Here is a 12,211-nt window from a genome sequence, read left to right on the forward strand (position 1 = left end):
TGGCCTACATGTGACTCCGGACCCACAGCAATGTGGTTGACACTTAAAAGCCTTCTGAACAAGGGCAGTTAGGGGTGGGCAATAAATGCTGGCCTAGCCATGGATGCCCAGCATGGATGCCCACACCCCATGAACAAATTAAAAAAAAGCACCTTAAAAAATCTCAGATGTGTTTTTTCCTGAAATGCACTGACAGCTGTTATCTCAGCAGATATGGCAGCCACTTTGAGTGCAGAAAACTCCCATACAGCAATGAAATGAATGATGAATCTTTTTACTGGTATTTAGTTCAAGGAGAAACATTGGCCAGGACATCAAGATAACTCCCATTTCTAATGCAAATAGATGCCTTAAGAACTTTTAAAACGCACATCAGCAACTAAAACAGTGAGAAAAGGCCTTGTCTGTAACCTTCTCCCGCACTGCAGTCCTCTAAGATATCTGTACTCCTTCAGTTCTGACCTCTTGTGCGCCCCCATTTTAATTGTTTCACCAGCCTTCAGCTGCTAGGCCCTCCCTAAACCACTCCCTAAACCTTTCCACCTTTATACTTGTCTCTCCTTAACGATGCTTTTTGAAAGCTACTTCACTGACTAAGCCTTTTGTCACCTGCCCTGCTATCTCTTTGCCTAACTCTGACAAATTGTTTGTTGCTCACTTCTGTGAAATGTCTTGGGATGTTAAAGGTGTCATATAAACAAAAGTTGTTGTTGTTTAAAGCCTCACCTCAGCATTGTGCTCCTTTAGTACTGCACTAGAGTGCCAAACTAGAATATTGGCTGAAGTCTTGCAGCTGAGAGAATCTGACGGTCACTAATTTTTATATCATGCTGCCACGTGCAGCCAATACGTTCCCTCTACAATGAGCCACATAATTCATAAACGGTTCTGTAGGAAGCTCCTTTGAAGAACCTGGTTACGTTTCCCTATGTTAAAGGCATTTTGGAATTGAAGTTGTTGCTATAGTGGTGGATAAGTTGGCGAGGTCATGGCAGGCTTCCCGCAGCTTACAAAGAACATGAGAAATGTAAACAGCAGCTATAATGAGTGGGATTGAGCAGAGTGAGGCAGCAATGCTTTGCTCAGCCTGAACTTCTGTGTCCATATCAGCCATTGTCATAGTCTAACAGCTTGATCAATGGCTGTTGCAGTGGGCATTGGATATGGCTCCAAGTATAGACCATTAAAGCTTTGATCTAGCTGCAGTCATGAACTTAAAAGAGTTCTGAGCTATGGATTATTCTAATGCTGTGTAATCATTATTGAGACAGGCAGTCTCAATAGGTATACCAGATTGTGCATTAGAATGTTAAAGCCTTCGGTACCATGTAATTAGAAATGCAGTGAGATGGATATCATAAGAACGTGCTACAGGGCATGAAGCAATACATCTTTAGAAAATGCTTTGTAGTAGAAAATACACCGCTGAACAATTTGTGAACTCATAATGGAGCATAGTTGCTTAAATTTGTTTTCAATTTGTTTGTGAAAAAAGCAAGTAATACTTTCTCACATGAAGGCGTTCATGTATTAAGGATGTAAGGCTTTCCCTTCGGCTTGTTTGGTTGGCCTTTGTGGGGCGTTGGGCACCATTGCACCCTTTCCTCAGTTTATCAATTGGGTCGGTGAGGTGGGGGCAGTAAATGAACTAGGTCAGAGAAACTTCTGCCCAAGCCCCTCTGCCCACACTGGGAATATGCACAAGTTACTGGGTGAGGGCAGGGTTAAACCTGGCTGTGAAACTCTGTGGTGGGAAAGCCTGATGATGCTGTTGACCAGGCTGTAACATCAAGAGTCACATTAGTGTCCCATATACTGAGGAGCTGGCAGCGCCTTGGGATTGTATCCTGTACTATTGTGCGTCTCCCAACAGGACAGATAATGCTGTGAAAAAAAAATGAGGTGCTTTTGAGGCATTAATGATAACAGTGGAGAAGGATACGACTGCTTCTGAGAATTGTCTGTGCTATGGGAAAGTGCGTAGAATCTACAGAACTATTTCCCAGGCCTGAACAATATTGATTTGCAGGTTACAAAAATAAAATCTTAGCTGAATTGCTGCATGGGAACTTGGTCCATCCTTAAATGATGAATTGTTCTTTCTTGGCTTACAGACCTTGCCTGAATAACTTGTAACTAATCTTACTGACTTGATTGGTCGATAACATTGCCAGGACTGCTGTTCAAAGATGAAACACATACGTGTCCTGACTAACACTAATATTTCATTAAAATATTCACTGAACGAAGGCACAAAGGTTGTAGAATCTTGCATCCAGAATTTCAATGTGCCACCTGATGATAAATGTTTACAAGTCTTCTATTATTTCAGACATATTAAAATGAGAGAAATTAATTTCCAGTGACATATATGAGAGATCAGGTTTACTACCGCATTACAAATTTACTTTCATGATGCCTATTGCATTCTTATCTCTGAATTAAGGCACATTAAAATACTTTCTGAATTACTCTGATCTGGTGTTCTTTTCTGAGGTTATGGTTCTCTAAGTTTGGAACAGTGATAATGTGTTACTCAGGAAGGACCTGAAGGTAATCTGCAAAACTATTGTCACTGCACTCAGCAGCTATAAAAATGTCAGTGAGGCATGTGGTTATGGAGGTGGTGCTCAAAATTATGAGGTGTCTTGATCGATTAGATATAGAGTAACTGATTCCACATGACACATTTAAAGTAATTGGTAAAAAATCCAGGGGGGGGGCGATGAGAAACTTTCTCACGTAGCGAGCTGTTATGATTTGGAATGCACTGGCTGAAAGGGCGATTGAAGTGGGTTCAAATGTCAGCAACAGCTTACATTTATATAGCACCTTTAATATAGTAGAGCATCTCAAGGTGCTTCACAGGAGCTATTAGCAAACAAGATTTGACAACAAACCACAAGGTGACATCATGACAGGTGACTAAAAGCCTGCTCAAAGAGGCAGGTTTTACTTCATGTTTTATGGAGGAGAGAGAAGCAGAGAGGTTTAAGGAGGGAATTCCTAGTGGGTAGGCAGCTGAAGAAGGCATGGCTGCCAATTTATGGGCAAAGGAAAACACAGAAGCACAAGTGGCCATAACTGAAGGAAGATAGGGTTCGAAGATTGCTGGGCTGGTGGTGATTATGTAAATGGATGGGGGGCGGGGAAGGCCATGGAGTGATCTGAACACCAGGATGAGAATTTTAAAATCAGAGTCTTGCCAGACCAGGAGTCCAATGTAGGTCAACCAGCGCAGGGGTGATGGGTGAACAGAACATGACGTGAGTCAGGAGATGATGAGCAGCAGAACTTTTGATGAGTTTGGATGAAGTTTATGGCTGTCGGAAGGCCAGAAGAGTATCGGAATAGCCTGGATTGGAGATAACAAAAGAATAAATGAGGATTCCAGCAAGAGATTGGCTGAAGCGGAGTTGCAGACAGGTAGTATTAAGGAGGTGGAAGTAGAGTTTTAAGGGTAAAAATGTAGGACCTAAAAATGAAATCAGTTGTGAGCTTTTAGAGAAGGCTGTCGAAATGGATACTCTAAGCACATTTAAGGGAGTAAGCATTGAGTGACCAATTAGGATGTAAAAAGCAAAAGAGTTGATCAACTAAATGGCATTTTCTGTTCCCGAAATCTGTATCCCGGCATAAAAATTTTCGGTAATTTAAATCTTCAGTTAAAATGTTTAGCTTATAAAAGTTATCTTTACTGGAAAGCCCTACAGCGCAAATTTTAAATGTTTGCTCCAAGTTTGGTCTCTGATTAAACCTCATATTGTAGAGGGTCAGTACCTCCTTCAGTTTTTCTGCGAGATCAGATTGAGAGATCACTCTTATGCTCCTGAACTGTATGTGATTTGGTTCAGAGTAATTGCACTGGTTAGGGCAAATGACCTCATGGTAAGTGACTGGGCCTTTCCAGAAAACACTTACCCATGAAAAGCATTTTTAACTGAGCACCACCGAGAGTTACAATTGTTTAATTGTGGAGGCTGGGAGCTGTTCTTGAACAAATTATGTTAATTTATCGCACAACTGTCACAGTTTGGGTTGTTTAAATTTTTTTGAGGGTTGTATCATTTTCCCCTTAACTCAGCTTTGCTTCTTGAGAATCAGAAATGAACACCTCAGTTTGCCCAGGGCTAACAATTGCCCTATTTACAGTTACACTGCACAATGAAAATCTCATGATGTCTCTTAAAAGGTGGAAAGTAAAATACTTAGGAGTTGGTTGTTACAGGCTTATCTATACTTAAAACAGTTTACATTAGCAAATATTATGAAGTACAAAGTGCTAGGTAGAAGGCCTGGAACTTGACACAGAAGTTTAAGTCATTAATTCACTTTCATCAGTTTAGTAAATCTTTTTCTAACTGTTAATTTTGTGCAAGGGAAAAGTTTCTTCGACTGAAACCAAATCTCCTTCTCTTGCCACTTGGTAATAGAATGTTACTTTGAGGTATATTCTGCAGTTAGATGTTACATGTGGAGTGCTTAATGCTACATGTGGAGTGTTTAATGCTCACATCTCCCACTGTTAGCAGCCGTGCCTCTAACCCTATGTTTGGCAATTCCCTCTCCAGTCCACTCTATTTCTCCACGTCCCTCTCTTCCTTTTAAGACCCTTCTTAAAACCCAAGCTTTTGGTTACCCCTCTTGATATTTTCTGCTTGAGCTCGGTTCCCCGTGTACCTTCACTTTGCCATATCACTCCCCTGTACCTCTGTGAAGGGCTTTGGGAGATTAAAAGTGTTATTGAAGCACACATTATTGTTGAAAAAGCACTCGTGCAATGCTACTCTATCTGGAATCTTAGCTATTCAAACCACATATCACTTAATATAACAGTCTTTATAGGCTTGAAATGGCAGCTAAAACACGTTTATGCCTGGATTTATTGCATGAATGAATTTCTTTTAAACTATTCTTGATTCAACATTGAATGGCATGGATCAGTTGACAATGCAACATCCCTTTAGCATTGGCATAAAACAGGACAGGATTTATGCACTTAGCTCTTTTTGGTCTGTCTAAAGCATCTCATTTACATGAACAAAGCTATCCACCCTTTTGAAGTATAGAAGCTGCTGAATGCTGCTGGAGATTATGTCTATATTTTTTTTCTCAATTCATGACATTTCTTTTTCCAGATAAACAGTGACTTCTGTTGCTTAGTTATCCTCGTATCTTATGCTAGCACAAGCTCAATGGGAAAGGTGTAAAGGATCAGAGGCATCTGGAGTGTTACGACCAGGAAGGGAGGAGTGCACGAATTATAAAGCCCCACTACTCCGCAGGCCATACCATTAATTTAAAGTTTAATTTTGTCACCAAAACGGCCACTTGTTTACCTATATGCCTTGTACCCAGAAGGAAGGAGACTCTGAGCAGGCTTCTTTCAAAAACTCAGTGATTAAATTATGTTTAAAAACAAAACTTCTTTTAACAAGTTGTAAGTACTGGCACAATTGTAATCGGAAAGTATAACTATCTTTCACTTCCTAAAGAATTCCCCCAGTACACACACACACAGAGACACATGCGCAGACAAGCAAAGAACAAACAGATTGAATCTCTCTGCAGAGATGGGCTTTGGAGGGTGAGCCATAAAGGTTATAAAGGATAAAGTCTGCAGGGTCTCGACGCTGTCAACCTGGGGTTCTCTCGCGTGAAGCAGGGCCGCTGGTCCCGGTGGATGTCTGGAAGTTCTCACCACTGGTCTCAGCTTTGCAGGTCCAAATGCAGACTAGTTACACTCAAATGAGGGTTCTCTGGCTACAGGTTGATAGCCACACACAATTTTCGGCAAGGGAGCCAGTCAAGGTAACATTCTTTTCTCCAACAAAACTGCTTCCAAACAAGCAGGTTCACAACTTAAGTTTTTTCCCTCTCCCCTATGTAATTGCCATTTTTGTCTCCCAGCTTTTCATTAAGTAAAGTGTTTTTCAGTTCAAACAACCAAACAACTCCTTCTCAAGTACCATTTGGTCAGGTGGTTTCTTGGAAGAGGCTTGCTGGTTGACAGCTCCAAGGTGCACTTATGACATTTAAAAATAAATCCCAGGTTAGCATCCAGATGACCAGATCATACCAGGTCCTTCCATTTTTTAAAATAGAATCATTTCTCTCAAGACTGAAGTTTTAACAGGAGGTGCAGCTACATTTCCTGAGTGTGAGTGCCAGTAGATTAAACCATAAATAAGATAAGCAGCATTTTTTTTTGCTTTCATAAATAGGAGCATAAAGTATAAAAGCAAAGGGGTAAGGATAAATTAATAAAAGGCAGTTGGTAGAGTACTGTGTGGTTTTGGGTGCCCCATTATTGAAAATATATTAAAGCCACAGAAGGTCTACTTTAGATCAACTAACAGGTAACTATCTAGATTTTCCAAACAATGTTATTTTAATGCCTGCCGTAATATTTATTTTTGTAGACTATTCATTGTCAAACATCATCCTTCAGAAGAGAGGGTAGGATGGTGGAGGGGCAATTTTTGTTGCAATCAGCGTTACTGTGGAGTTGAACAGCAGAAAGAATAATTCAAGAAGGTTAGAGTGGTTGATGTCGGCTTTTCTTGTCTTGAAACATGTAGTTAACCTTCATTAAATGCCCTGTTGAGATAATTGACTGATTGTAATTGACAAGGCTAAGATTTCAAAAGTGTTCATAAATATTCCCCTAATATTTCAGATGTGGACTTCAGGTCATCAACTGATGGAGACTGGAGAGAAGCTGGGGACAGATTGGAGACACCATTGGTGTTATAAGAGATTCTTGTTATAAATGTTTGAAACTCTATGAAGCTGTTTAAAAACAACACAACTATTCTCTCTTCTGAAGTTGTGTTAAATTGCACAATGCTTAAAAGAATGTGTGTTCTGAGGAATTAACTGGCATAAATATGCTCAGTACAAACATTGGCAAGATTCCATAACTTTCCATAATGAGCTCACACCAACAGAAATTTTGTCAAACTTGGGCAAAGGCATACTGAAAAAATCTAGGTTGTCATCTCTTACAGTTTGGCTCTACCGCTAGTTCTCCATGTAATAGCATCCTTGGAAACAGTAGGAGCTTCCACACATTGCTCCATTGCATCTAAGAAACATGGTTTCCTTTGCATGTTCTTTTCTGTCAACAAATCTTAGCAACCTGAATAGAGCCTACATCCATCTGCTCTCATATTTGACAAAGATCTTCTGATGCACCTCACACTCCTACACAAGATACCTGACCAGCAACTCTTCCTCGTAACTGGCTTCCAATCTCTCTCTCTCTATCACAACCGTAATTGTCTTTTTATCGATGGTACTGTGATTAGGCACTCTATACCGCACTCTAACTGAAAATAATCTGTCTCAATCACTGTTTGTCCTCATTGAGACATGGTCATAAGAAATAGGAACAGGAGTAGGTTATTCGGCCCCTCAAGCCTGCTGTGCCATTCAGCAAGATTACAGCTGGTCTAATTGTGGCCTTAACTTTACTTTCCTGCCTGCCCTCCAATAACCTATGACTCCCTTGTAGATTAACAATCTGTCTAGCTCAGCCTTAAATGTATTCAATGACCCAACCTCCACAGCGCTCAATGGAAGAAAATTCCAAAGACGAACAACCCTCAGAGGAAAAAATCCTCCTCATCTGTGCCTTAAATAGCAGCTCGCCTATTTTTAAACTGTGTCCTCTAATTCTAGATTCCTCCAAGAGTGTAAATATCCTCTTGGCATCAACTCTATCAAGCTCCCTCAGAATCTTATATGTTTCAAAAAGATCACCTCATTTTCGAAACTCCAATAAATATAATTGCAACTTGCTCAACCTTTTCTCATAACACAGTCCCTTCATCCAAGAATTAGCCTAATGAACCCTCTGAACTGCTTCCAATGCAGGTGTATCCCTCCTTAATTGAGGAAACCAAAACTGCACAAAATACTCTGTGTTGTCTGTTTGTGTTTACAGGGCCCTAACCGTGTCCGGCCCATCTCCCGCGCATCCACCCTCACGCCTTCTCCTCCCTCCCAGAAACATGATAGGATCCCCCTTGTCCTCACTTATCACCCCACCAGCCTCCACATTCAAAGGATCATCCTCCGCCATTTCCGCCAACTCCAGCATGATGCCACCACCAAACACATGTTCCCTTCACCCCCCCTCCAGCGGCATTCCGTAGGGATCGTTCCCTCCGGGAAACCCTGGTCCACTCCTCCATCACCCCCTACTCCTCGACCCCCACCTATGGCACCTCCCCATGCCCACGCAAAAGATGTAACACCTGCTCCTTCACTTCCTCTCTCCTCACCATCCAAGGGCCCAAACACTCCTTTCAAGTGAAGCAGCATTTCACTTGCATTTCCCCCAACTTAGTCTACTGCATTCGTTGCTCCCAATGCGGTCTCCTCTACATTGGAGAGACCAAACGTAAACTGGGCGACCGCTTTGCAGAACACCTGTGGTCTCTCTGCAAGAATGACCCAAACCTCCCTGTCGCTTGCCATTTTAACACTCCACCCTGCTCTCTTGCCCACATGTCTGTCCTTGGCTTGCTGCATTGTTCCAGTGAAGCCCAACGCAAACTGGAGGAACAGCACCTCATCTTCCGACTAGGCACTTTACAGCCTTCCGGACTGAATATTGAATTCAACAACTTTAGGTCTTGAACTACCTCCTCCATCCCCACCCCCTTTCTGTTTCTTCCCCCTTCCTTTTGTTTTTTCCAATAACTTATATAAATTTTTCTTTTCCCACCTATTTCCATTATTTTTAAATCTTTTATGCCCCCCCACCGCCACTAGAGCTATACCTTGAGTGATCTACCATCCATTCTTAATTAGCACATTCGTTTAGATAATATCACCAACTTCTACACCTCTGTGTTCTTTTGTCTGTGATATCTTTTGATTATCTGCTCCTATCACTGCTTGCTTGTCCCTACAACCACACCCCCCCCCTCCACTTCTCTCCCCCACACACACACCCCCACACACACACACACACACACACACACACACACACACACACACACACACACACACACCCCCCCCCCACCCCCAACCTTAAACCAGCTTATATTTCACCCCTCTCTTTGGATTCACCTAGTTCTGTTGAAGGGTCATGAGGACTCGAAACGTCAACTCTTTTCTTCTCTGCCAATGCTGCCAGACCTGCTGAGTTTTTCCAGGTAATTCTGTTTTTGTTTTCCCTTCTTTTATATTCCATATAAAAGTCATGCAATAAAGGCCATCATTCCACTTGCTTTCCTAATTACTTCATGTATCTGCATGCTAACTTTTTGTGATTCGCGAATGAGGACACCCAGGACCCTCTGTACAGAATCATTCTGTAGTGACTCTCTCTATTTAAATAATATTCTGTTTTTCTATTCTTCCTGCTAACGTGGGCAATCTCTCTTTTTCTCACATTATACTCCATCTGCCAATACCACTCACTTAACTTATCTATATCCCTTTGCAGCTCTTTGTTTCCTCCTCACAACTTGCTTTACTTTTTTGTATTATAGGCAAATTTGGCTACAATTCATCCTTCATCCAAGTCATTAATATGAATCGTTAACACTTGAAATCCCAGCACTGATCCCTGTGGCACTGTACTAGATACAGTTTGCCAAATTGAAAATGACCCATTTGTCCCAACACTCCGTCTCCTATTAGTTAGCCAAACCTCTATCGATGCTAATATATCACCCCAACACATGACCACCGCCTTTTGCAGTAACCTTTTATGTGGTACCTTATTGAATGCCTTTTGGAAATACGAATACACTAACTTTCCTTTTTTTATTCTTTCATGGGATGTGGGGGTCGCTGGCTAGGCCAGCATTTAATGACCTTCCTTAATTTCCCTTGAGTAGGTGGTGGTGAGCTGCTGCCTTAAACCGTTGCAGTGAAGGTATGCCCAGCCAGTGAAGCCCACATCCCGTGAGTGAATAAGAAAATATATTACTTGCCACTTGTCAGCCTAAGCCTGAATGTTGTCCAGGTCTTGCTGCATTTGGACATGGAGTGCTTTAGTAACTGAGGATCACAAATGGTGCTGAACATTGTGCAATCATCAACAAACATCCCCACTTCTGACATAATGATTGGAGGGAAGTTCATTGAAACAGCTGAAGATGGTTGGGATTAGGACACAACCCTGAGAAACTCCTGCACTGAAGTCCTTGAAATGAGATTTTTTTTTAGCCTATCTTCAGGCACGCCTTTTTTCCACTTTGGGGAATAGTGGGGCGGTGGTGAAAGGATTCTTGATTGATTATCAGCTTATTGAACCACATCATGAATGCTCCTTCCGTGGCCAGCAAGACCAGATGTGGGACTTGAACCCAGAACATCTGGCCAGTCTGCCTCAATGCCTCCTGGTCTTGAGATGATTGACCTCCAACAATCACAACCATCTTCCTTTGTGCTAGGTATGATTCCAACCAGCAGAGAGTTTTCCGCCTGATTCCCATGGACTCCAGCTTTGCTAAGGCTGCTTGATACCATACTCGGTCAAAAGCAGTCGCTATCACCTCGCCTCTGGAGTTAAGCTCTTTTGCCCATGTTTGGACCAAGGCTGCTGTTATGGCACAGCCAATAGTAAATGCTGAGCTGCTCAAATCCCAAAGGGAAACTTGAAACAACTGCCACAACTGTTTTGCAATTTGTATATTTATTTTGAAATGCGTGCCTTGAATTCAGTGGTAATAAGTCCACTGAGTCTTTGAGTGTTTTTACGAAACTAAATTAAACGTTTATTAATAAAAGAAATAATTTTAAGCACATGCACAGGTCTACAAATTAATACTATGATAACTCCTAGCTCCCTTAATTAATCTAACCCACAGTTACACCTCCATTAAGGCAACAGTGAAAACAAAATAGACTTTAACAGACCCAGGCAGAGCAACACACAATACCTTGGACAGGGAAGTTCAAAGTGAGTTTTCTTAACTTTCGCTCTTGCAGACAGCAATTTGGGCACAGTGGCTGGGGGCTTATCATGCTTGTTAGATCTTAGAATGCTTTCCCTCCTTTATATATGTCTCTCCCTTTTTAATGTAAATCCCAATGTTTCAATATGTCTTTGGTCCTTACTTTTCTAGTAATAAAAATCTTTCATAGTACCAATTCTATCAGTAAGCTTTGGGAAAAATAAACATACTCTTTGGTTTTGTCTGGCTTATTACAACATTTCACCCTCTCTTTGAAATTCATGACTACTCTGGTTTATCTCAAAATGCAAATTTTCCTTTTACACCTCACATTCTAAAACTTCAACCATGTTTACTTATTTAGCATTTCGAACCTAGCTTCTATTCTGACACAGCAAAGCCTTCAGACCAGCTGTCTTTAATTCAATTAGGGGAGGAGATGGCGTTAGTGGTATTGTCACTGGACTAGTAATCCAGAGACTCAGGGTAATCCTCTGGGAACCCAGGGTTCAAATCCCACCATGGCAGAGGGTGGAATTTGAATTCAATAAAAAGCTGGAATGACCATGAAACTGTTGTCAATTGTTGTAAACACCCATCTGTTGTCCTTACTTGGCCTGGCCTAAATGTGACTCCAGATCCACAGAAACGAGATTGACCCTTAAATGCCATCTGAAATGGCCTAGCAAGCCACTCAGTTGTAAGAAATCACTACAAGGTGGTATTGTGGGGACTACTGGGTGGGGGGCTTCAAACCACTACAAAGTCACAAAAAAGGAATAAAACCGGACAGACCACCTGGCATCGACCTAGGCATCGGAAATGACAACTGCAATCTCAGCCTTGTCGACCCTGCAAAGTCCTTCTTACTAACATCTGGGGGCTAGTCTCACAATTGGGAGAGTTGTCTAACAGACAGCAACAGCCTGACATAATCATCCTCATGGAATCATATCTTACAGATAATGTCTCAGACACCACCATCACTATTCCTGGGTATGTCCTGTCCCACCGACAGGACAGACCCAGCAGAGGTGGAGGCACAGTGGCATACAGTCGGGAGGGCATTGTTCTGGGAGTCCTCAACATCGACTCCGGACCCCATGAGGTCTCATGGCATAAGGTCCAACATAGGCAAGGAAATCTCCTGCTGGTTACCACACACCACGCTTCCTCAGCTGATGAATCAGTGCTCCTCAATGTTGAACACCACTTGGAGGAAGCACTGAGGGTGGCAAGGACACAGAATGTACTCTGGTTGGGAGTCTTCAATGTCCATCACCAAGAGTGGT

The 12,211-nt window shown here is 42.0% G+C and overlaps 1 protein-coding gene across 1 annotated transcript in view; it reads left to right on the forward strand.

Moving 5' to 3' along the window:
- Positions 1-12,211, forward strand: part of arhgap39 (Rho GTPase activating protein 39) — a 487,284-nt gene that overhangs the window by 219,589 nt on the left and 255,484 nt on the right. The window contains exons 6-7 of the mRNA XM_041183281.1: positions 2,933-2,949; positions 11,327-11,370. Coding sequence (XP_041039215.1) covers positions 2,933-2,949; positions 11,327-11,370 — 61 coding nt within the window. The remainder of the gene's footprint in view (positions 1-2,932; positions 2,950-11,326; positions 11,371-12,211) is intronic.

Source organism: Carcharodon carcharias, chromosome 3 (genome assembly GCF_017639515.1).
Source record: "Carcharodon carcharias isolate sCarCar2 chromosome 3, sCarCar2.pri, whole genome shotgun sequence".
In the NCBI taxonomy this organism is placed as follows: domain Eukaryota; kingdom Metazoa; phylum Chordata; class Chondrichthyes; order Lamniformes; family Lamnidae; genus Carcharodon; species Carcharodon carcharias.